Source organism: Camelus ferus, chromosome 3 (genome assembly GCF_009834535.1).
Source record: "Camelus ferus isolate YT-003-E chromosome 3, BCGSAC_Cfer_1.0, whole genome shotgun sequence".
In the NCBI taxonomy this organism is placed as follows: domain Eukaryota; kingdom Metazoa; phylum Chordata; class Mammalia; order Artiodactyla; family Camelidae; genus Camelus; species Camelus ferus.
In genome coordinates this window covers 92,229,306-92,254,288 of record NC_045698.1, presented here as the reverse complement: position 1 = coordinate 92,254,288, position 24,983 = coordinate 92,229,306, and the positions used below count along the sequence as shown (strand labels likewise).

General features: G+C 33.9%; 1 protein-coding gene across 5 annotated transcripts in view; it reads left to right on the top strand.

Annotated features, from left to right (window-relative positions):
- Positions 1-24,983, top strand: part of AFF4 (AF4/FMR2 family member 4) — a 75,417-nt gene that overhangs the window by 5,736 nt on the left and 44,698 nt on the right. For 2 of the 5 annotated variants that reach the window (XM_032476725.1, XM_006179604.3), the window contains exons 2-5: positions 9,802-9,928; positions 12,303-13,097; positions 14,343-14,387; positions 18,132-18,218. In XM_032476725.1, coding sequence (XP_032332616.1) covers positions 9,806-9,928; positions 12,303-13,097; positions 14,343-14,387; positions 18,132-18,218 — 1,050 coding nt within the window. In that variant the 5' untranslated portion in view covers positions 9,802-9,805. Of the gene's footprint in view, positions 1-9,243; positions 9,336-9,801; positions 9,929-12,302; positions 13,098-14,342; positions 14,388-18,131; positions 18,219-24,983 lie in introns of all 5 variants that reach the window. The other 3 variants (XM_006179605.3, XM_032476723.1, XM_032476724.1) reach the window with 3 other exon arrangements.

Below are 24,983 nucleotides of genomic sequence, written 5' to 3'. Positions count from 1 at the left end.
TTTTCAGTTATGTACACTAGGAAGATTTTCCTTTTCTGTTGCCTTAGGTTAAGGTTAACACTGAGAAGACATTTGGAAGAATTTTAGGGTTGGGCAGTTCTATGTTGCTTTAGCACAAGGGTTGGTAAACTATGGTTAGTAGGCCGAATGCTGCCTGCTTTTGTATGGCCTGAGTGCTAAGAGTGGTTTTTATGTTTTTAAGTGGTGGGAAAAAATCAAAAGAATATTTTGAGGCATGTGAAAATTATAGGAAACTCAATTTTCAAGGTCCATGAATTTTTTTTCATTTTTTCAGTTTTATTAGGCAGAATTGTTACAATTTGCACATATGTAATGTATTGCATATAAATACATATATACAATATACTGCGCATATTTAAAAAATTTACAGATATGTGCTATTCATTGTTTCTAAGAATGTTTAGAGCTTTAGCTTTTTAAACTTACATAGTTTTCAAAGGAATAAAGCCAACCACAAATTAAGAATTAATTAAAAAAGATACATACACCCTGCTATTAACAGCAACATTATTTATACTTGCCAAGATATGGAAGCATCCCAAGTGCACATCAACAGATGAATGGATAAAGCAGTTATAGCATATATATGTAATGTCATACAACTCACCCATAAAAAAGAAGGATATTTTGCCATTTGTGACCCTTCATTCACTTTTTTTCACTTCAAAAACCAAAATTTTATAACTGGCATAAATATTTCCATTGCATCCAAAAGAACAAAATACCTAGAAATAAATTTAACCAAGGAAGTTACCTATCCTCTGAAAACTGTAAAACATTGATGAAGGAAATTGAAGGTAGTACAAAGAAATGGAAAGATATCTTGTGCTGTTGGATTGGAAGGATCAATACTATTGAAATGGCTGTACTACCCAAAGCAATCTGCAGATCCAATGCAACCCCTGTCAACGTACTCACAACATTTTTCACAGAACTAGAACAAACAATTCCAATTTATATGGAACCATAAAAGACCCCAAACTGCTAAAGCACTCTTTTGTAGATCTTTTTTTTCTCTCTTTCTTTTTGTTCTCTTTTCTTATGGTTTGTTGACTAAAGAAGTTCCTTTCACATTTGTTGTAAAGCTGGTTCCGTGGTGATGAATTCTTTTAGCTTTCGTTTATCTGTGAAGCTTTTGATTTCTCCATCAAATCTGAATGAGAGCCTTGCTGGATAGAGTATTCTTGGTTGTAGGTTTTTCCCTTTTATCACTTTAAATATATCTTGCCACTCCCTTCTGGCCTGTAGAGTTTCTGCTGAAAAACCAGCTGATAACCTTATGGGAGTTCCCTTGTATGCTATTTGTTGCTTTTCTCTTGCTAATTTTAATATTTTCTCCTTATCCTTAATTGTCAATTTCATGACTATGTGCCTTGGTGTGTTCCTATTTGGGGTTGGTCCAATGTGGAACTCTCTGCACTTCCTGGACTTGGGTGACTGTTTCCTTTCCCAAGTTGGGGAAGTTTTTGGTTATTACATAAATAAGATTTTATTGGAGCACAGACAGCACACTCATTTCTTTATGCATTGTATGTAGTTGCTTTTGCTGTTCCTTTGGCAGAGTTGAGTAGTTGTAACTTTATGGCCTGCAAAGCCTAAAATATTTAGTACGTGGTTTTAAAAAAGCTTGTCGACGTCTGTCTTAGCAGATCAAATGGCCCCTAGTGGATACTTGAGTCTGAGGATTGCCTTAGGGTTGGGCAGTTAGTTACAAGGTCCTGTTTACTGTGGTGGTGGTGGTGGTGGTTAGGGGTTTTTTGGTTTGATTGTAGATTACATATATATGTATGTGTGTGGGGGGGTATATATGTGTGTATACACATTTACATATACATATAGATATATAAATATAACAGATAGGGCCTGCACATTGGCCTGCCTTTAGTTAGGGATTCAGACTTTACCTGTCAACTATACCCTGAAGGTAGTAGGATCACAGTATGGGTTACGAAGTAACATGGTTGATTTTAGTACAGCTATGTGAATTGGGGAGAGAATTTCCAGAAAAGCTGGGGGTAAGTGAGATGACAGTAGAAGCTGATCAGATAGTCCCTGTAACTATTGATCATGTACAAATTATTCTACTACTTCTCAATCCCCTCATCCCTAAATTCTGCTCTTTTCCTTGTCTTGGAGAATGCATCACCATCATTGCTTTTTCTAGAAACCTGCAAATTGTCCTTGATTCCTCTGTTTTACATATCATGTCTCCCTGGGCCCAAGATTCTCCTCCTTAATGTCTTTGAATCCAAACCCTTTGTCTACATTTTCTACATTCGTACTATTACTGGCTTAATCCAGGCTTTCATTTCTCTCCTGGGTTATTGCAACAGTCTCCTCATTGTTTCTTTATAATCAACTTCACCTTGTACCAGAGTGATTTTTGCCCCCTCTAAATTGCAAATTCACTTGTCTTTAAACTCATTAGTAGTATTGCATTTTCTGTAGCAATCTTCTAATTGGGGATTCTTGTACAATAATGAGTTTTATGTAACTTCTGAACAACTGCTTTATAGCCAAACAATCCCCTGGGAGTTTGTTGCTGTGTTTAGATTTTGTTTACTATTGTATTTGTGTCAAGTTATAAAGCATTGTACAAATGATGCTTAGACAGGGAAAGATGGTGAGTTAAATTGGATTATGTCCTGGTATGTGTTAGTATACAGGCAGGCCAAACTCTGGCTTAGTAGTACCTTATTTTCTCTGTGCGATGTATCTGGTAGATCCCATCTTTGTCATTTATCATTGTGAGACAGTTTGCAGTAGGAGTGTTTTGTTCCAAACTTCAGCAGTGGTTATACTAGATAAATAGTTTGTGTAGATTTCATTAGGGTGCTAATGAACAAGAAAGACCGCCAGACTTAACAAGTGAGGCCTCTTTCAAATTGACATTTAAGGACTGGCTAGTAGTATGTATAAAGTTCAATTTCCCTAAATTAGAAAATAAACACTTGCAGTTACTAAATCTATTTAGTATGATGTATTTATAAACATTTATTGCACTAGTAATATTAAGTCAAATTACCAAGGTGGTTTAAAAATTTAGAACTAGACCAGAGACTACATATTTCCAGGATTGAATACATCATTGGTCTAGTTTATGCAAAACAGCATAATCTGTCATGTTAATGTTATTTAAAATTTTGTTTTGTATTTAATTTTTAAAGTTGCTTTAGTTTTGCAGCTCCATAAGAGCTATGAACATAATGAGTTCATATCTAATTTTATATCCATACTATTTTATTAATGCTAGAATGAAGAAGTCATCATCCAAGATCTGGGAAATATAATTTTCTCTGAAAAGGTCCTTGTATCTTTCAGATTTGAGAAACAAACCCACAAGTCTAGACTGATCCCATATACGTCTCCAGTCTTACCTTTCATTTTCTCTCCCCCAGTTCTGTTTTCCAGCCACACTTGATCTACTTCTGTGCCCTGGGTGTGCTGTGTGTTCTCTCCTCTGGGCTGTTGCACATGTAGTTCTCTCTGCTCAGAGCCAGCTCCCCTCCTTCCACCTTCTTCCTTCTCTTCCTTCCTCCTTTTTTCCTGCCACCTTCCTCTAGTCAGGCTAGCTGTAACCAGACCTTGGAGATGTTGGGTAATTTTAATTTTTATATTCTTAGCCTTAGTGTAGTGTCTGACAGTATAATGAATGAGTTTAAGTAGTTGTTGAGTGAACTAGTGTTAACATTGCACCTTATATGTGGTCTATACTGAAGAGACAGATTTTAAAATCAGACTTGTAAAGCCTTTACAGTTCTTTCTGAATTCTGTTTAAATATGTCACAAGTCTGAATTAGAAAATATTTTGAAAGTAGGTTTACTCTTTTCACTCACAAATTGATTTTTCAAACTAGTCTTTGTGCCATAATAAATAAGTCACTTATAACTTATAAGTTTGTATTCCAGTGATTAAAGAGCAATAGCCTTAACTCCTTAACTATCTTTTAAAGCAATATTCTTCTTTATGTTTTAATAGAACCTTATTAACAAGAATTTAGAGTAATTAGAACAGGGGCTGATTTAAGTTTACAAGCCTTGAGTATATGCTTTCTTGATTCAGTATGTTACCATTTTCTCTTGAACCTTTTTAAAAAAATGTATTTATGTATTTATTTATTTATTTTTAATGGAGGTACTGGGGATTGAACCCAGGACCTCATGCATGCTAAGCATGGGCTCTACCACTGAGCTACACCCTCCCCCACTTTTAACCTTTTTAATAGTATTCTAAGAAGCTTTATGTATTTCAGAAAATCCAGGTTACTATCTCCTGTCTTCATATATGCAAATGAGGTTGAAATGAATGAGAAATAATTTCTTTGTAGTGTAAACTCTAAGGAAACTTTGCTGTGTAATGCTTTTAAACTTTTGCTTAATTTGCTATATGCATTTTTAGGTAATAAAGTTGCTTTTATTTTGCCATTTGGACTTATGTTATTTTCTTTTGGCTTTCAGGTACTATAAATGAAAGCAGTCTTGCAGTACTCTGTTGAGCAGATCATTTCTTTCTGGGTGTTGTTGACTGAAACATTCAGTTTTTACACCTTCTCAGTTTGCCAAGTATGATTCTGAGATTTTACAGTCTAGCGCTTATATTTGATGAACGTTTGAGAGTACATGGTTTATGTAAAAATAGAAATTGATCATTTCTGTGTGTATTTTTCTTGTACATATGTTGTTTTTCTTTTAGATAAACTCTTTTAGAAAAATTGCATTAAAAAACAACAGAATTCAATTAGTATCAATATTTAATGCTTGTTTGGGTTGATAATATATTTAATGCAGAAAAAAGAAGACGTGCTCTCTTACTGTTATCAAATATAACCAAAAGTCTTAGGAAGGAAATGGGAGACTATCCATGGATAGAAGGAGATGGGTGATACCATATGTGAAACTCAGTTTTCAGCAAGTACTCCCACTAACTCTTAGACTCTTGAGGCAATAAGACTATAGTTGTGACCTTTATAAAATTCATCAAGTGTGTTGAGTATGTATCTTTTGTGTACCAACTATTGTGTTAAGTGTTGAAGAGAGGAGACGTTAAGTGGTTTCTATAGTTCTTACTCGCCAGAGGCTTATAAAATGGAAGTGAGTAGGGAAAGCAGATAGAAAAATAATAATAAATAATCCTAATGTAAGGCAAGTGTTAAGCACCAAATGAAATACAAAGAAATGCTTTGGGAAGTAAGTTATTTTAGTGGCAGAGGATTCTTGGAGAGCTTCTTGGAGAAAGGGGTACGTATGTGATAAACTTTGAAATGGATGTATTTAGAAAGGTGTCGAAGGAGGGACATTATTATAGAGGGACTAGTTTGAGCAAAGACCTGGATCTGAATATTTGTGTGTTATTTTCAGGCTCAAAGTCCTGAAGGCTTTATAAAAGTAGATAGAAATAGAACTGTGGACAGCTTTGAATCCAGAGATGAGAATTTTGTACTTAGATTTTCCATAGATGCTTAGAGTTACTAGTTACTTTTGAGTGGAAGAATGTACTAATTAGCTCTATTTTATCAACATATTAAAGTAATTATTAGTGCATACGTTACATAAGTTTCCAGTAAGGTACATTTGTACCTTTGTGGGTTTTAGATATTTGTTTGTTTTCAAAGTGAGAAACTGAGTCAGAAACTTGTTTTCTTTTTTATAAAGCGATCTGTATAGTTTCACTTTTAACCATTCTCACCACCCATTTATTCATCTTTATTGGTTTGTTTGCTTTGGAGGGGAGGTAATTAGGTTTATTTATTTACTTAAAAAAAATTTTTAATGGAGGATTGAACCCAGGACCTAGTTAGTGTATGCTAAGCACATGCTTTACCACTGAGCTGTACCTTCCATTCTCACCATTTATTCATCTTTAAAGATAAAAGACTTCTCAGTTGGATTTATTTTCCATATGTTTGTAGACTTTGGTATTTGAGGTAAGTTTAAACCAGCTAAATTTGGTTTAAACATTTATCAAATATTAATAAATGCCTAAGAAGTATACTTTTATTTGATTTTGGTTCTGAAACAGCTACATGGCATGTAACTGTGCAAGACTACTCAGGGGAAGAAGGAGCATTTAGTTTTATTACTGATAGAGACATCTAAAGGGAGGCAACTGGTTAAAGTGATACGAATATTCATTCTTATGCTCACACTTAAGTGTGAGCACATTTATGTAATAAACATTTCTGTTCTTGAATTGAAGTTTCTTATTTTAAAAAGAACAACTCAGTTTATCAGTAATCAGTTTGGAAAATACTTTTTCAAACTAGTTATTGAACAATTGAATATTCCTTAATGATATAATATACATCGATTGTGATACTGTTTGGCCTCTAAGATGAGGGAATAAAGTTTTGCTTTATCAGAAAAAGCTTCATAGAAGAAGTGAGTTGAGTTATTGTTAAAGGATCAGCATTATATAGCTTAACAGATCAGCAAAGAAATACATTTCATTTCTGGTCGACATGAAATAAACACAAATGTTAAGAGTTCGCTGAATTAAAATTTATTGCAGAATAGTGTCTGATTTTCATGTAATATAAAGTACTAATTATTTCAACTTCGAAATATTAGTATTAGTGACGTTAGGTAAAGAATATCATGTCTCAATCTCAAGATATTATTTCCTAGTGAGATAACCACTCCTTTCTAACCAAGTTGTGAAATTCATTAGTTAACTCATTTAAGTGATTGTCTACTAGATATTCTAGGTATGCAGTGCTGAAAAACAAAACACATTCCCTGACTATTGCCTAGTGGGAGAGGAAATATTAATGAAGATCAAAACAAGTATATATTTAATTGTGATCAATTAAGTCTGAAAGAAAAGGGAATTGTCTACATGGATTTACTGAAGCTAGAAAGAGCACCACAAGTTCAGGAAGCATAGAAAAGGCCCTTGATGGGAGTAGGAGGAGAGGGTAGTAAGACAGGAAATGAATCTGTTGAGAGGCAGGAGCCACATCAGTACAAAGTCAGATCATGGCTTTGTAGGCCATGTTAGGTACCTTAAGTTTGTCCTAAGATAAGTGGAAGGCTTATTGAAGAATTTTAACCGAGGATTGGATAACATGATTGGTTTTTTTTGTGTTTTTTTTAATTTACTTTCTTATTTTTCTGGTTTGTGTTTTTAAAAGATCACTTTGATGGCTGGAATATGGATTAGAGAGAGACAATGGGAAACTAGGAGTCCAATTAATAGGCTGTAGCATTTGTTCAAGTCAGAGATAAAATGATGGCTTGTTTTGAACAGTGGCAGTGCAAAAGGGAAGTGAACTGATAAATTCAAAATGTATTGTGGAGGCTATGCTTATGGATTGAATGTGGAGAGAGGTTGAAGGGAACATTCAGCAAGAGCAGTTGGTTGATAGGATAAGGATCACTGGAGTAGGAGTTGTTGGAGGTAGGGTAAAAGACATCAGGAAATCAATTTTTGGATGTATTAAGATTGAGCTTCCTCAGTCAAAGGACATGATCAGACAGGTCGCTGGATATTTAGTTCTGTATCTCAGAAGAGAAAGATGTGATGGGGAGCATATTTGGGTATTTGAAACGTAGGCATACAGATGGTATTTTAAGCCATTAGAATGTAGGGAAAGAATGTAGATTTAATCAGAATCTGATTAAGACTCATGGCTGAGTGCAGGAGTGCCAATTTTTAAGAAGTCTAGTTGCAGACGTCCTGAGGGATATGCTAAAAAGTAGTTTTGTCTGTACAGCAGAGATATACTTTAAATTTAGTCTTAAATGACTAAATTTCATTTTTTAGGGGAGTTGAGATGAGTGGATTACTGCTTTGGGGAAAGTTTATCTTAGGCAGCGAGAATGATGTTGAAAGACAAGAGAAAAAAATAGAGCTGATAAATTAGGTGGGAAAATAAGTTAGATCAGAAAAAAATTAGAGAATAAGAGATACAGCTGGGATATTAGTTCTTATAAGCAATCATTTGATTTAGCTATGAGCTTTTGGCAGCCTTATTAAAAGAGGAAATATTTAGTTTGATGATTTTTATTGTGATGACAATAATTATAATTACTGGAATATAGGAGGAATTTTGTGGGAATCGTCTGTTTTTGCAATAAATGTTCAGGTGTTTCTTGCATAATTATTTTAGTGCTGTTGAAAACGTAAAATTAAATCATAGTTTAAGACAGTTTTGTTATTTTCTGATCTTTCAAGAATTGAGTTTAGGAAAGGTAAGGAAATTGGAAATTAACATACCCCTTAGACTCTGTCAGATACAGGTAACTTCATATGTTGTAGCACCATAGCTCTAGAAGTCTATTTGAAACTTGATTCTTAGTGATATATAATTATTAGTTGGTTCAGGTATGCAGGAGGATAGTACATGTTCTTTGGTTTTAGTCTCAAAGTACCAAAGTGTAGATGTTTTATGATATTTATTAAAGAAAGAATCAGGTATGTTTTGTGGTTCTGATGGGGGACCAAAGAAAGCACACACTATTTCCATAATTTCAAAATAGCTTGTATTCTTGTGTAAGTTTGTTAGAAAACTATACAAATAAGAAAGAACTCAAATACACATCTGGACACTTAAAACATTTTTAAAAACATTTTAAAAGCAATTTAAAAACAAATTGCTTTATTTGCATGATATTAAGTTGTGCAAATTAGGAAGTTCTATCTTTGAGTGTTTTGTTGCACTTATAAATAAATCCTCAAGAGTATATTGGTTTTGGTGTCCATTCTCATTTTATAATTATAGTTTCCCCCAATCTTGATTGACTTCAGTTTTCTGATTTGATTTGACTTGTGAATCATAAGGCTAGAAATACTGCACAGTATAACCTGATTTTTCCCTTTGGCCTCCAACAGGACTTTAAAAACAAAACAAAATAAAATGAAACCAGGACAGATAATTTAAATCTATGTCCAGGGAAGGTGTGTTGCAGAGTCCCTGGTAATCCCTTGTCCTGGGGTTTGACAACCTTTTTCACTATTATGTATTTAACCAAAATCTGTAAATATAAATAAATTATTTTCCTTGGTTTGTCCTTAGTGAAAATACAACACTGTCATGATTATAGAAATGGCACCTTCAGTTTTCCCTTCTCCCAAAAGACTTTAATTCTTTTTCAGTACTATTTCAACTACTTTTACTAACCCAAGTTAATTTTAGATTCTATTGCTGAAATCCTCAGTTTTGCCATTTATTGAGGTGTTAATTGAAATATTAATGTATTTAGAGCAGAAATGTCGTTTTTTAGGGAATCTAGATCAACAGCAAAGCTGAGGTCAAACTGCCATAAGGATGGACACCAAGGAGGCTGTGTTTGGGACAAAAAGAAATCAAGATAAGGTAGATGCAAAGTAGAGAAAAGCACTGGATCCTGGGGGGAGGGAGTGGTAGGTGGGAGTGGGTTGTATGCCTCTAATGGCAAAGAATAGTTAGATTTCTGAAGAGGAAGCCACAGAAGGCTTATAGGAAATGTTAAGGATTTGGGTTTAAGTACTACCTTCTTTCTGAATATATAAATTTTAGCTGACTTTTAACTAGCCGAATACTTAAAAATTCATAAGATAAAGTGTTTCAGTGGGGTGGATCCTAATATTCTGGGCTAATGTTTTCTGTCTGGGCAATTGTGGAAGACACTATTGGTATTGATAAAACCATTGCCAAAACCCAACTTCAGTACTAACACCTGTTATTACTTGAAAGTTGAAAGGGAATCTCCGATTGAAGCATTAAACTGACAAAATGAGCAAAGAACATTGAATTTTTCCTTTTCTTTTTTGTGATGTAAAGATTGTGTTTCTCTTTATAGCAACATGAACCGTGAAGACCGGAATGTGCTGCGTATGAAAGAACGGGAAAGGCGGAATCAGGAAATTCAGCAGGGTGAAGACCCCTTCCCACCTAGCTCTCCTCTCTTTGCTGAGCCATACAAAGTTGTAAGTTGTTCTTTGAATATTTTTTCCCTGTAATGTGACATTTTTTGCTTTTAAAATGTTAAACTTGAGTTTTTATGTTAGAGTTAAATTACTGCACCTTTTAACATTTTTTTCCTTTTCTCATAGTGGGATGTACTTCTCTGGTATAAACTTTTCATTGGAGTATACCATACATACAGAAAAGTATACAAAATAAGTATTATAGCTGAAAGAATTTTCACACCATGAACAACCTCACATAATTAGTACATAGATCAAGAAATACAGCATTACCAGTGCCCCAAAGTCATCCTCACAACTGCTTCCACCATTGCTATCCTATGCTCTTGAAATGTGGTGTGAGTTAGTTCAAGCATCCATATCTGTCTACATTCCTGGCTTGCCCACTAATCCTGGGCAAGCATTTCACATTTCTGAGCCTCGAATTAAATTAAAATTTTGTGAATCAGTATGCATCATCTACTGTTTCCTTGGCTATTTGGGTGTAACATCAATCAAAGGCAAATATTTCATAGATTTTTGTTTCTTTCTCCCATTTGTTATTTGCATACTTGGTTTAAGTTTCAGTGGCTATTAGTATTTTTAAATGAATGTCTTCAGTATCCATCTGATTCTTTTTCTGTTATACTAAATTCTCTCATTTTCTTTCTATATGTGTAATGCTTAATTAACAATATCAAATTTAAATTAAAGCACGTCAGAGGTGTTCAATAAATTGAACTAATTGCTATTTTTATAGCTATCATTGTACATGATTTGGGATTACATTAAACACTGAGTCTGATGACTGTAGCTGTCGTAGCCACAAATGTCTAATATTTGATTTGGATTTCATTTGAAGTATTCTTACATTTTAAAGTGTTATTCTGTGTATAATACTATGTATTGCAGTAGTAATGGTCATTGTTGATTTTATGAGATTGACAGTGTATTAGACTTTTTTCTGATGAAATATAAATGTAACAACATATCCTAGGTTTCCCTTATAATAGTTGGTGTTTGTAGAAACCATTTGTGAGATCTTTAGAAAGCCATTTATTCAGAGCATTTAAGGATTTTTTTCAATGAAGGGCAGTTATACTGACATCATTTATGAGTGTAACACAAAATTTGGGATTTGGGATTAGGGATTAAAGATATTTTGAAAAAAAGAGTTTTGTCCAGAATCTTTGAATCATACTACTATTTATTAAGTAAATGTAGATTTATTTAGAAAGTTACACACTGTGTAGAGTGTAGGCTGTTTCAAAAGTCAAGAGAAAGGCTACAAGGTCTGGGGGTTGGGTGCTCAGGTTAGAGTAAAAGTGAGCACACACTCTATAGACAGAATGTGGGCCGTCTCCGAAGAGGAGAGAGTAAGAGAGGCGGCCCATACTACTATTTATTTTGTAATTGCTTTGTAATGAATTGGATTTGGTTTCTGATCTTGATACTATCAGTAAACTGCTGTAAATTTACCTCTCGTTTAATAGGGAACAGACTGATTTTCAAATAATCTAATGTCACTATTGATTCATGCCAACCTCAAAATAAATAGTGGTGACTCAGGATTCCTTTTTAATTGAAGTATAGTTGACGATGGTAGCTTAGTCTTGATTTCCTTTCTTTAACGTCATCAGTCAACTTTTTTTCTTACAAGTATATGAATGTGAAAGAGTCTAAAGCTTCTAGACATCTTGGACTTTCTCTTATAATCCAAGAATAATTCTTGAAACTTGAAGTATATACTGTTGAATTATAAAGTTGGAGCATTTGATGGTCAGAATTAATAGCCAGGATTTAAAACTTTATCAGTGGATTTTTCCATACTAAATTTGTTGCTTAATTTGTTGTTGACTTTATTAACTTGATGAGACAAACTAACAGAAGGAATTAAAATTTAAAAAAACAGTTATTTGGGTATAACTTGTTTTACTAAATTTTTATTTTTACTTCTAACTATAACATTGAATTATAAGGAATATTATGTTTTCCTAGACTGCCACAATATGAGTGTTGGCTAATATGCTGACCTGGAACTTAATTACATAAAGGCAAATTGCTTTTTCTTCTCTTTAAAAGATTTTTACTACTATTCCAGTATATTTATTGGTGAATTTGGATTTTTTTTAATCTCCTGCAATCTGTTGTACATATTTCTCAGTGTCCTATAAGATATTTATGTTTTAACATGAAGTTTTTTGACTTTCAGTGCATTTTTTTCACCATAAAAATTACATATTTTAAGTTTGTTTTGCAATTTTAAACTTAATGTATGAGATGAGACCTTCTTTTGAAAAGCCTCTTTCCATTTGAAGTTTGGAAAGTTAGTTTAGAAGCATGTTTTACTTCCAGTTAGGCTAATTTTACAATTTTATTTTACTTTTTTTTATAGACTAGCAAAGAAGATAAGCTATCAAGTCGTATTCAGAGTATGCTTGGAAACTACGATGAAATGAAGGATTTCATAGGAGATAGATCTATACCAAAGCTTGTTGCAATTCCTAAGCCTACAGTACCACCAACAACAGAAGAAAAATCTAACCCAAATTTCTTTGAACAGAGACATGGGAGCTCTCATCAAAGTAGCAAATGGACTCCTGTAGGACCTGCACCTAGCACTTCTCAGTCTCAGAAACGGTCCTCAGGCTTACAGAGTGGACATAGTAGCCAGCGGACCAGTGCAGGTGGCAGTGGTGGTACTAACAGTAGTGTCCAGAGACATGACCGTGAGTCATATAGCAGTAGTGGGAGCAGTAGCCGGAAAAAAGGCCAGCATGGATCGGAACACTCCAAATCACGCTCTTCTAGCCCTGGAAAACCCCAGGCTGTTTCTTCATTAAGCTCCAGTCATTCCAGGTCTCATGGGAATGATCACCATAGCAAGGAACATCAGCGTTCCAAATCACCTCGAGACCCTGACGCAAACTGGGATTCTCCTTCCCGTGTACCTTTTTCAAGTGGGCAGCACTCAAATCAGTCTTTCCCACCTTCGTTGATGTCAAAGTCCAGCTCAATGTTACAGAAACCCACTGCTTATGTGCGGCCCATGGATGGACAGGAGTCCATGGAACCAAAGCTGTCCTCTGAACACTACAGCAGCCAATCCCATGGCAACAGCATGACTGAACTGAAGCCCAGCAGCAAAGCACATCTCACCAAGCTGAAAATACCTTCTCAACCATTGGATGTAAGTCACACATTTAGAGCTTTTTAACATTGTAACTATATGAAGCAATTTACCATGAAATTATGCTTGAACTTGAACTGTCTCTTTATCTTAATAGTAAGAAATGTAAGTTTAAAGAGAGACTTGTAATTGACTCCCAGGTGAATCTATAGAGCTCTCATCCATCCCTCTTGAGCAGTAGAGAAAATGTCATTCACTATTCTCAAACACTATAATGACAGCTCAGTTGCAGAATTAAAGCGTGGTCTATCAATACCTATTTCCTTCTTTTGATTTTTTGGAATAATACAATTTATGTTTTTGGTTTTTTTTTTAATTCTGTTCTCATTGTGATACTCAACACTGAGACTTGGGCAGGTTAATTGTGGTGAATTGGAGCATTTTGGGGTCCATGTAGCTGATAATGTAAGTACAGTTTGGGTGCCATGATCCTTTTCTCTGGTTACACTTAAAGGTTTGAGATAGCTGCTCCAGACATAGTGGTGGTTTGAAATTTATAGGGTATATAACTGCATACCAAAGCATGATACTCAGAATAACCAAAGAAATGAGCATTTGTGTGAAATAGCTGAAATTTAATCTTTAAATATAGTTTTGGTGATAAAAAAATTTTCTTAAGTAATGTCAGTAGCTGAAAAATCATAGCTCAAATCTTAAAATGGTGGGGGAGGAGGTTGAGGATAGGTAAAATGTCATTTTGAGGACATTTAAAAATCTTTTTCTGTGGCCTTGGGAAACTCATTGTTCATGGCATCTAATTACTCTTCTCAAGAGAGTAGGAAAGAGGTAATTTGTTCTTTCTTCAAACAGTATAACATGATCCTTATAGTTAGGCTTGAGTTCACTGTAGCTCTCCAATTCCTGTTTGTGCCTTAGAATAAACAACTTAACTTCATGATTTGAGAAGTGCTATGTAAAATGTCCATCATATTCTAGATGAGTAATGTTTCAGTAATATTTGTTTTATTTTACTTGTTAGTTTATGTGAAATGATCTCAGTATCTTGCTATATTTTATATGTAAATAAACTTTAATCTTTGACAAGTTGCTCACTGGAAAAATACATTTTAAAAATTATTTCTAATCTAAGAAAGATAAGATTTTTAAAAATCTTTTAAAAAATACGAAGTTCTTCAGATCATGTACAATTTGGTGATTAAAATTTTTTAGTGCTTGAAAACTGGTAAAAAACCTAATAATAAATGACTTCAGATCTAACGCCTGTTTCTTTTCCTCTTCCTTAAGGCATCTGCTTCTGGTGATGTGAGCTGTGTGGATGAAATTCTTAAAGTAAGTTTTTAAAAAATAGGTTCAGTCTCTTTAATTATGGTACTCTTCTGACTGTTCACCCTCTTTCCCCCGTATTTCACAAAGTTTCTGAAGCAGTAGATTGCTTACATGTATAACCTGATTATACCTATCAAAAATAACTGACTGTTGTGCTTATATTCATACTTAGGTTCTAAATCACTTTGTTTGTTTACTATTTGCCCTCAAAAAGCTGTGTTTTTCTGTTTATTTTTTTGTTTGTAAGTAAAAACAAATTCCGGTCTTAACAGTTTGCCTTGAAAAGACGAAGAAACCGAATGTTACTATACTTTCTCAGTTTTTTTTAATCAGTTAATAATTTGAAGTGCTGAAAGCTCAGTAGTTTACCAGTAAAACCGTTGTGTCAAAAATACCTTTGCTTTGTGGTTCATCTTTATTTACTGGTCAAATCCTACAATGAAAGGCCTCCTGTAAATATTGCACATTTTGAGTGTTTAATGGAATATGTTTAAACTCGACACATGACCAAAGTGTATGTTTTTCTGCTGGGAAAAGAAGAAGTTGTCTGTTGGAAAAAGAGAAAGTCCAGTGAATTGATGAGTGACAATGACTGCTTTTGGTTCAGTAGAGGAAAACCATCAGTCACATACTAATTGTATACTTTCTGCATACGCTCCTGAATTTTTATGTTTGCATTTCACTGTGGATTCTTTTGAAAGACTCCTTGCGTTGGCTGCTTCCACTTTATTCTCACTTTCCTTCCTTTAGCCCACTGTTGTCTCCTTTACTTCTGCTATTCTGATGAACCTGTTTCTCCAGGGTCATTATCTTCTACTTCCTCAAGGGCTTCATTTGAATTCTCTACTCTTTCTGCTGTTTTGAAGAACATTTATTGTTTTCCTTCAGGAAACATCACTCTTCCTTCCTTAACTGTTGTTATTCTTCGTTGTTTTTATTTTCCACACTCCTTTCTTGTCTTTCATTCTCTACCCTTGGGAACACTTGTGTCTTACCTTACCTCTTAAATGTGGGTGCGTTTTCTAGCCGCTCCTCTTTCTCCTCTTTGATGTGATTTTCTTCCATTCTTTTGGCTTTATCTGTTTGTTATTCAGTCTTTCTGTCCTGCCTTGGGCTCTTTTGGATTTTGGTTTTTGTCTTTTAATTGCTTCTTGGGTCTCCTTGTGGATTTCTCCCTGCTTCTTTGGACTCAGCATATCTAAAGTCATATCATATCTAAACGTGTTTAAAGCCATACTATCAGATGTCCTTCTGTTCTAGTGCTACCATTCTCCCTTGCTGGTAAGTGTGGAATCCTAATTATCTTTCACTTCTTTGTCTCATGTTACATTTAATCACAAAACTACATGTAGACTTTGAAAATTCCTTGAAAATGCTTGTTCCTTTATTTCCATTTCTCCCATCTTGAGTTTCAATAATTACAGCATACAGTCCTCACTCTGCCACTCTGCCTCCAGAATCTCCCTGCTCATCTGTCTTCTATATTTCTTCCAGATTCTTTGCTTTAATCCTTTGTCTTCATAAATTGATTTCCTTCTTAGAAGTTTTCAGTGGCTCTCTAAGGCCTTTAGAAAGAGTAGTGTGCAAATTTAACATTCCAGGCCTTCCACAAGCCAGTTTCAACCTCTCCCACTACTGATTGACCAATTTTGCCAAACTGGTTTCCCTAAGCTATACACTTGCTCTTTTAGCTTTGTACAGTAAACTTTCATGGAATGCATTCCTCCTTCCTCTTCAGTTATATATATATAGATTTTGTTTTTTCTTAGACTCCCACTGAAATCCTTCTTCCTCATGTATTAGACCATCAGGCCACAGTGGTAACTCTTTCCTTTGGATCTCAAATCATGTTCATTTTTCAGTTGCCATGTATAGAGAAATTCTAAAGGAGCATATATCTTTCTCCTGAATCTTCAAACATGTATGGCACTCTAATACCTGGAAGAAATCTTAGATTTTCTTATATTTAATTATCTCCTTGATGTTACTGACCATTTACTCTCCATTTTATATATGTAGGACTTGGCAGATGGCCTTAGGTGTAATAGGTGCTCAGTCATTAATGATCGGAAGTTAAACAAATTTTCTGTTGAGAGTATTTGACGTATAAAATGCCAACATTGAAAACCTGGGGTATGAGTTTCTGCTTCCTTTCCCTTCCCTATGTGCAGCATGCAAGAATGTTCACATCCACATTCTCTTCATGTTTTCTTGATATTTGTAGTCATACTCTCTGGGAACCCCATCATGAACTTAAAGAAATTTTTTTAATCTAAAAGTAATACATGTTTATTATAAAAATGATTTAATTTAAGGTTTATTAATTGAGCACCTACTATGTGTCAAGCACGAGGGATACAGTGGTGATAATAGTGATAGTGTTGTACCTTTGAGCTGACATTCCAGAGTAGGATAATCAACTGAGTAAAATTATTTCAGAAAGTGAAATGCTATTAAAAAATAAGGCATTGTAAGAGGATAAAGAGCATTTATAGTGTAGGTGGCTGTTTCAAGAGGTTCAAGTAGTAGAAACTGTATCAAGTGCCCTTGTCTCTTCTTCCTTCAGTCACTCTATTGTTCATAGGTAGCCACTGTTAACTGTCTTCCAGAGATTTTTTTTCATATATAAACATTTACTAGGACATATCCTTTGATTTGTTTTTGCCACTTAACAATAACTGAATATCATTTCCCATCAGTAGTTAAATTTCTCACTTTTCTATCTGCTTGATCTTCCGTTTTATGTGAATATCTGGTAATTTAAATAATCCTGTTTTGTTGGATATTTAGGTTGTTTCCATTTTTTATGTGTGAGCACCTTGAACGTGTATCTTTATATAACTGTGTAGGTATATAGCTCTAGAGTAAATTCCTAAGTGTTATACCACCTTTAATTTATTGTATTTTTTCAGTGTACTTGATGGCTTACTTTGAACTAAATGCCAGAAATAAAACACTCCCTTCTTATCCTATGTCTAATACCTCACTGTCCCTGCTCTTCTAACGTATACATTGTGATCGTATCCAAACCTCCACTGGGACATAGTTGACTTATGATTAGACAGAAATGGAATGAAATCAGACCTGTGGCCTTACTTGTCTGTCTTCCTCTTCATATGCTTTTGATAGCTCTCTTCTGAGTTCCTCCACCTGACCAAAATTTCCTATCAGTGATCGGGCTCTGTAGCTAGACTTCCTAGGATGAAATTCTGTGTCCATTACTAACTTAAGTGTGTGACCTTGAATAAGTAACTTAACCTCTGTGCTTCAGTTTTGTCCTACGTAGAGTTAGGGTAATAATGGTATGTACCTCATAATGTCATTGTGAGTACTAAATGAGTAATAGACATGTAAAATAGCTCAGTATCTGGCCCATTAAAGGTACACAGTCAGTATTAGCTGCTTTTCTTACTGTTCTCCTCCTCCTCCACTTCCACAGCAGGCTCTTCCTCAGCATTTTACTATGTGCCTTGAATTTGATTACAGGCTGATATCTGTAACTTTTCACAGATACTGTCATCTTAACTCTAAATTCCTTGAAGCTAGAGAGTGTAAATTATTTATTTTCCTATTAGCTGCCCCATAGTGCCTTGCACACATTGTGCTTCATTAACATTTATTGATTAAATATGTATGCTTTTGGAGGAGCAGTCATGAAACCAGCGTTTATAATACAAATCTGGTTTTTAGCTGTGTAATTTTTATCCTTGACCTGCTTGAAAACAAACTGTAATAATTACATTTCAGGAGATGACGCATTCATGGCCTCCCCCTCTAACGGCTATTCATACACCATGCAAAACAGAACCTTCCAAATTTCCTTTTCCAACTAAGGTAAGTAAATAAAATGTGTCTTTAATACTGTAAGAAAACTCTAAATGGCTTGACTAAAATCGTATGAATTCAAAATTGTCTTGCCATTCCCATTCCAGTGGGAGACAGACAGTAAATAAGTGAATAAATAGGTAAGTTCGGATAGTGATAATTACTATAAAGAAATAAAACAAGAACATGGGATCAAAAATAACTTGAATTGAGAGGTACATGGAAAAGCTTTGAAGGCAATATGGAAATGAGACTTAAAAGACATCAATGTTTGTTGCAAACTTCTATGATATTCTAGGCCACGGGGTGGTAAAGGCTTCCTAAACTATTGTATGAGGAACTCCTTTCCAGAGGACACAACCATACTTATGTCCTGTGGAAAAAGTTTCCTCAGACAGCAGTTTCAGGGTCATCTAAAATCAGCAGATTTGGGGGGTTTTTAACATTAATTTATACTTAGACACAAATAATGCAAGAATATATTCTTGTGAAAGTTTGAGCAAGACCCTAATAGCCTAATAGCTTTCCCCATATTCTGCCTACTCCATCTCACCAGAGCTACTTTGTACATACCTTTGCGAATCTTTTCATATGCATTTACCTACAATATATATAATCATCACTTACAAGCTTTTTCTCACTTATTTTATTTCTGCACAGATGCAGTATCCTGTATTTTTAATCAGTCAGCAATAGGTCTTAGCGACCTTACCATGTTACTTTATATATAGAGAAGGAGAGAGGGAGAGATTATAGGTAATACATTACATACAGAGGTATTTCAGTTCCTTTAATTGCATTCTTTTTATAAGTATATCTTAGTTTATTTAGCCATTTCCCTTTGGTATTTAACTTGTTGCCAAGTTTTCATTTCTGTAAACATTGCTATAGTGGATATCTTTTGTTCATGCCTTTTTGTGTGCATACAAGTTTATTTTATATAAAAAGTAAGAAGTGGAATTGTTGACTTTGAGAGTATATGCTTAATATATACTCTCAAATTCCCTTCATAGTGGTCGTACTAGTCAGTACTCCCACTTTTATTCCGTTATTCCTGACATGCACACCATTTGTTATTTCAAGCACCAAACTTTTGAGTGAAAAATGGCATTCCATTTCCTAGATTACTAGTGAGGTTCACCATCTTTACACATTTGTTATCTATTTGGTTTCTATGGGAATGAATTGGGTTGTTTTCTCTGCCCTTTGGGCTGCATCTTTCACCTAATTAGTTTTAGGAGAATTTCTTTTTCTTTTTTGTGTTTTGATTGAATTCTGGATTCTAATAATTTATTCCACACTCTGCATACGTGTCTTCCAGTTAGAGTCCTTTTAAGTTTTATGGTCTAGAAGATTTCAATTTTGATGAATAAATTTATCTTTCTGATGAATAAATTTATCTTTCTCTTCTCGAGTTTTTGCTTTTTAATGTCTTGTTAAAGAAGGCGTAATTTCTGATTCTTCTTTTAATGTGATTGCAGTTGTGTTTCCTATGTTAACCTCTAGCCTAGTTTATTTTTGTGAGTGATATGAGGTAGAGATAAAGCTTTCTTCCTATGTGTGCTATACCACGCTTTTACTTTTTAAGTCAACTTTATTTACATATAAAAATGCACGTATATTTAAAGTACAGTATGAGTTTTGATAGACGTATGTACCTGTGTAACCATCATCCTAATCAAGAATTAGAACATTTCCGTCACTCCCCAAAGTTCCCTCATGTTCCTTTGCAGTCCATCTCACCCCCACCACTGGCCCCACACAGTTGCTGATCTGTTTTATGTCACTATAGGTAAGTTTTGCTTTTTCTAGAATTTCATAAAAAGGTAATCCATACAGTGTATACTTTTTTGGCATATATACTTGCATCCTTTTGCTCAGCATATTCTTTTGGAATTCTTACATGTTCTTAAATGTATCAGTAATTGTTCCTTTTTATTCCTGAGTTAATTTTTATTTCTTTTGTATGAAAATACCACAATTTGTTTATTCATTTATCTATTGATGAACATTTGGGTTGTTTTCCAGATTTGGGCCATTAAGAATTAATTATCTATAAGCATTTATTTGCAATCTTTGTGTGGACTTATATTTTCTTGTCTCATGGATAAATACTGGATCATATGTTTAAAAAGTAGAATTGCTGGGCCATTTGTTGAGTGCATGTTAAATTGATACTAAACTGAAAATTATTTATTAAAGTGACTACCACATGCCTATCTTAACGTGCTCTCATTTCCCATCATGTCTGATAGTTTCATTTGTCCTACATCCTTGCCTGTATTTGGTATTATCAGTCTGTTTAGTTTTAAGCATTTTACTGGGCATGTAGAGGTATCTCATACTGGTTTTAATTTGTATTTTCCTGATGACTAATGATGTTGAACCTCTTTATGAGCTTTTTGACCATTCTTCTTTTAGAAGCATCAGTTTAAATCTTTTGCCTTTGCCACATGCGCGTGTGTGTGTGTGTGTGTGTGTGTGTGTGTGTGTAGTGGTGCCAGGGTTGGCGGGTATTTTTTGTAGACTTTTTTTCCTTCTTATAGTGTCTTAGGTTTGGTATCAGGATAATGCTCGAGTCTTAAAAGGAGCCAGGAAATATTTCCTTCATCTCTATTTTCTGAAATAACTTGTGAAATATTAGTATTAATTCTTCCTTGAGTGTTTAATGTAATTCAACAGTGAAGCTATTTGTAGCCATAATGTTCTTTATTAGACTGTTTTAAATTACAGAATAACTTACTTTATTAGATATAGAGCTATTCAGATTTTCTATTCCTTGTGTCAGTTTTGGTAATTTGTTCATTTCATCTCAGTAGTCAGATTTATTGGCACAGAGTTACTTATAATATATACTTATTCTTTTAATGTCTGTAAGATCTGTAGTAAAGTCCTTTTTCCCCTAGTATTGGTGACTTGTATTTTCTCTCTCTTTTTTTTTTTTCATTTTCCTTGATTAGTCTGGCAAAACGTTTATCAGTTTTATTGGTCATTTCAAAAAACCATCTTTTATTTTTTTTCAGTTCTCTATTTCTTTGATTTTTGCTTTTATTGTGATTATTTTCTTCTTTCTACTTATTTTAGGTTTCATTTGCTTTTTCTTCTGATTTTTTAAGGGGGAAGCTTAGATAATACATTGTAAACATTTCTTATTTAAAGTATTTAAAAATGTTTCCCACTAAGTCTTGCTTTAGGTATATCTCAAAATTGTGATATATTTTGTTTTTATTATCATTCAATTCAAAATATTTCATAATTTCCTGTGTGACTTCTTCTTTGATCCATGGGTTATTTGGAAGTATGTGGTTTTATTTTCAAATATTTGAGGATTTTCCAGATACTGTTTTGTTATTGATTCCTAATTTATTTACATTCTTGTCAGAGAATATGTGCTGTATACTTTCATTCCTTTAAAATGTAATGTAAATATTTTATGGACCAGTGTATGATCTCTCTTGATGACTTCTGTGTGTACTAGACCCAATATGTTCTGAATATGTCAGATCAGGTTGGCTGAAAGTAGTTAAGTCATCTATACTTTTACTTACTTTCTACTTGTTCTGTCAGTTACTGAAAGGAGAGTGTTGGTATTTGTATCAGTGGATTTGTATGTTTCTTCTTTAAGTTTTGTCCATTTTAGGGTCTTACGTTTCAAGGCTTTGGCTTTATGTACATATATATTTATATTTAGGCTTTCTATGCCTTTCTGATCAATTAATCCCTTTTTTCATTATGAGATTTCCCTCTTTATATCTGGTATTAATGCTTGTTCTGAAGTCTGCTTTGTTTATTGTTCAACTCTACTTTGATACTCATATAGCCACTCCAGCTTTTTAAAAATTTATTAACATGGTTTAACATTTTCTATTATTTTTAATCTGTTTGTGCCTCTATATTTAAAGTGAATTTCTTTTTTGTTTTGTTCCTTTGGTAGGGGGGAGGTAATTAGGTTTGTTTATTTATTTATTTTTAGAGGAGGTATTGAGGATTGAACCCAGGACCTTGTGCATGCTAAGCATGTGCTCTACCATTTGAGCTATATATATCCTCCCCCTTAAAGTGAATTTCTTATAGGCAGCTTATAATTGGGTCTTGATTTTTTGTTTACTCTGCCAAATTCGGCAATTAATCTTAGAGCATTCAAAACATTTCCCTTTAGTGTTATCACCGATATTATAGAATTTAAATGTTCCATTTTGCTACTTGTTTTCTGTTTGTCCCATCAGCTCTTTTTTTCCTTTGTTCCCTTTCTTGAGGTTCTTTTGAGTTAAATAATAATTTTTTAATATTCTATCTCATGTTATTTAGTAGCTGTACCTCTTTTTTAATTGTAAAGTTAAAACTTGAGTTTTATCAGAAGACTTTGAACATAAGTTCACAATTCTAGCTAATAGCTACTCTTTCTTCCTTCTTTCCCTCCTTCCTTCCTTCCGGTAACAGTTTTATTGATATATAATATACATACCATACGGTTCATCCATTTAGAACATACAATTCACTGCTTTTTAGTATATTCAGAGCTCTGTAACCAACACCACAGTTATTTTAGAACATTTTCATCACCCCAGAAAGAAACCCTGTACCCTTTAGCAGTCACCCTTCTGTATCTTCCAACCACCCCCTGATCCTTGACAACCACTAATCTTACGTTGTATCTCTATAGATTTTACTCTTCTGGACATTTCATGTAAATGGAATCATACAATATGTGGTCTTTTGTGACTGGCTCTTTGAAAACATGTTAACATGTTTTCAAGGTTCATGTATTATTATAGCATTGTATCAGTACTTCATTCCTTTTTATGGCTGAATATATTCCATTGTATGGATGTGTCACATTTTGTTTATTCATCAGTTGACTGACATTTGAGATGTTTTCAGTTTGGGGCTATTATAAAAATTGCTGCTGTAAACATTAGTGTAGAAGTGTTTGTGGACACATATACTTTCATTTCTCTTGGTTATATACCTAGGAATGGAATTACTGGGTCATATGGTAATTGTGTTTAATCTTTTGAGGAACTGCCTAATGATTTTTCCATAGTGGTGGCAAATGTGCATTCCCACCAGCAATGTATGAGTTCAAATTTCTCTACATTCTGGACAACTTACTATTTTTTTCTTTCTTTCTGATCATAACTATTGTAGTAGATGTGAAGTGGTATGTCACTGGTATTCATTTGATATTCATTTCTGATGGCTAATGATGTTGAGAATATTGATTGATTGATTGATTGATTGATTGATTGATTGGATGTATTGGGTATTGAGCCCAGGACCTCACGCATGCAAAGCAAGCACTGTACCAGTGGGCTGTACCCCTTCCTCTGAGAATCTTTTCATGGGTTTATTGGCCTTTATATATCTTATTTGAAGGAATATCTTTTCAGATATTTTGCTGATTTTAAAATTTTTTTTAATCATTAAGTTATAGGCGTTCTTTATATATTTTAGAATACCCTTATCAGGTATATGATTTGCAAAGATTTTCTCCCATTCTGTGGGTTGTCTTTGCTTTGTTCATGGTGTTCTTTTTTTTTTTTTATGGTGTTCTTTAAAGCAGAGTAATTTTACAACTTAATGAAGTCCATTTTATTTTTTGTTACTGTTTGTCTATTTCTTGTCATGTCTAAGAAACCATTGCACAATGCAAGATAACAAAGATTTACACCTTTATTTTCTTCTAAGAGTTTTATAATATTAACAACTACATTTAAATCATTAATTCATTTTTTAAAATTTGAAGTGTAGTTGATTTATAATATATTAGTTTCAGGTGTACAACATAGTGATTTCAGTATTTTTATAGATATAGTCCATTAAAGTTATTATAAAAATTGGCTATATTCCCTGTACTGTGTGATAGATATATCCTTGTAGCTTATTTATTTTATACATAGTAATTTGAATCTGTTAATCCCCTACCACTATCTTCCCCCTCTCCACTTCCCTCTCTCCCCATTGGTGACCATTAATTTGTTCTCTGTATCTGTGAGTCTGTTTTTATTTTGTTACATTCATTTGTTTGTTTTATTTTTTAGATTCTACATATAAATGGTAACATACAATATTTGTCTTTCTCTGTCTGACTTATTTCACTAAGCTTAATACCCTATAGGTCCACCTGTGTTGTCGTAAATGGCAACATTTTCATTCTTTTTATGGCTGAGTAATATTCCTCTCTCTCTGTGTGTGTATCTCATATCTGCTTTATCCATTTATCTATTGATAGACACTTCAGTTGCTTTCATATCTTCACTACTATAAATAATGCTGGTATGAACATTGGGGTACATGTATCTTTTCTAAGTAGTGTTCGTTGATCCATTTTGAGTTAATTTTTGTATTTGGTGTGAGGTAGAAGTATAGCTTCATTCTTTTGCATGTGCATATCCAGTTGTCCCTGCACCATTTGTTGAAAAGACTTTTCTTTCCCTCTTGTATTGTCTTAGCACCCTTGTGGAATATCAGTTGATCGTAAATGTGAGGGTGTCTTTCTGGACTCTCAATTCTGTTTCACTGATCTACCTGACTGTTTTTATGCTAGTGCCACACTGTCTTGATAACTGTTGCTTTGTAGTAAGTTTTGAAATCTGGAAGTTTGAGTCCTCTAGACCTGTGTTGTGTGTTTTGTATGGTTGCTTTAGGTTTTGCACTAACACATATTACAATTTTTATATAGCACATTTATTTTAAAATAGTGTCATTCACATATAGCTTAATCTTAACAAAAGTATAGCTTCCATTCTTTCTTTTTATTCCCTGGGCTTTTAT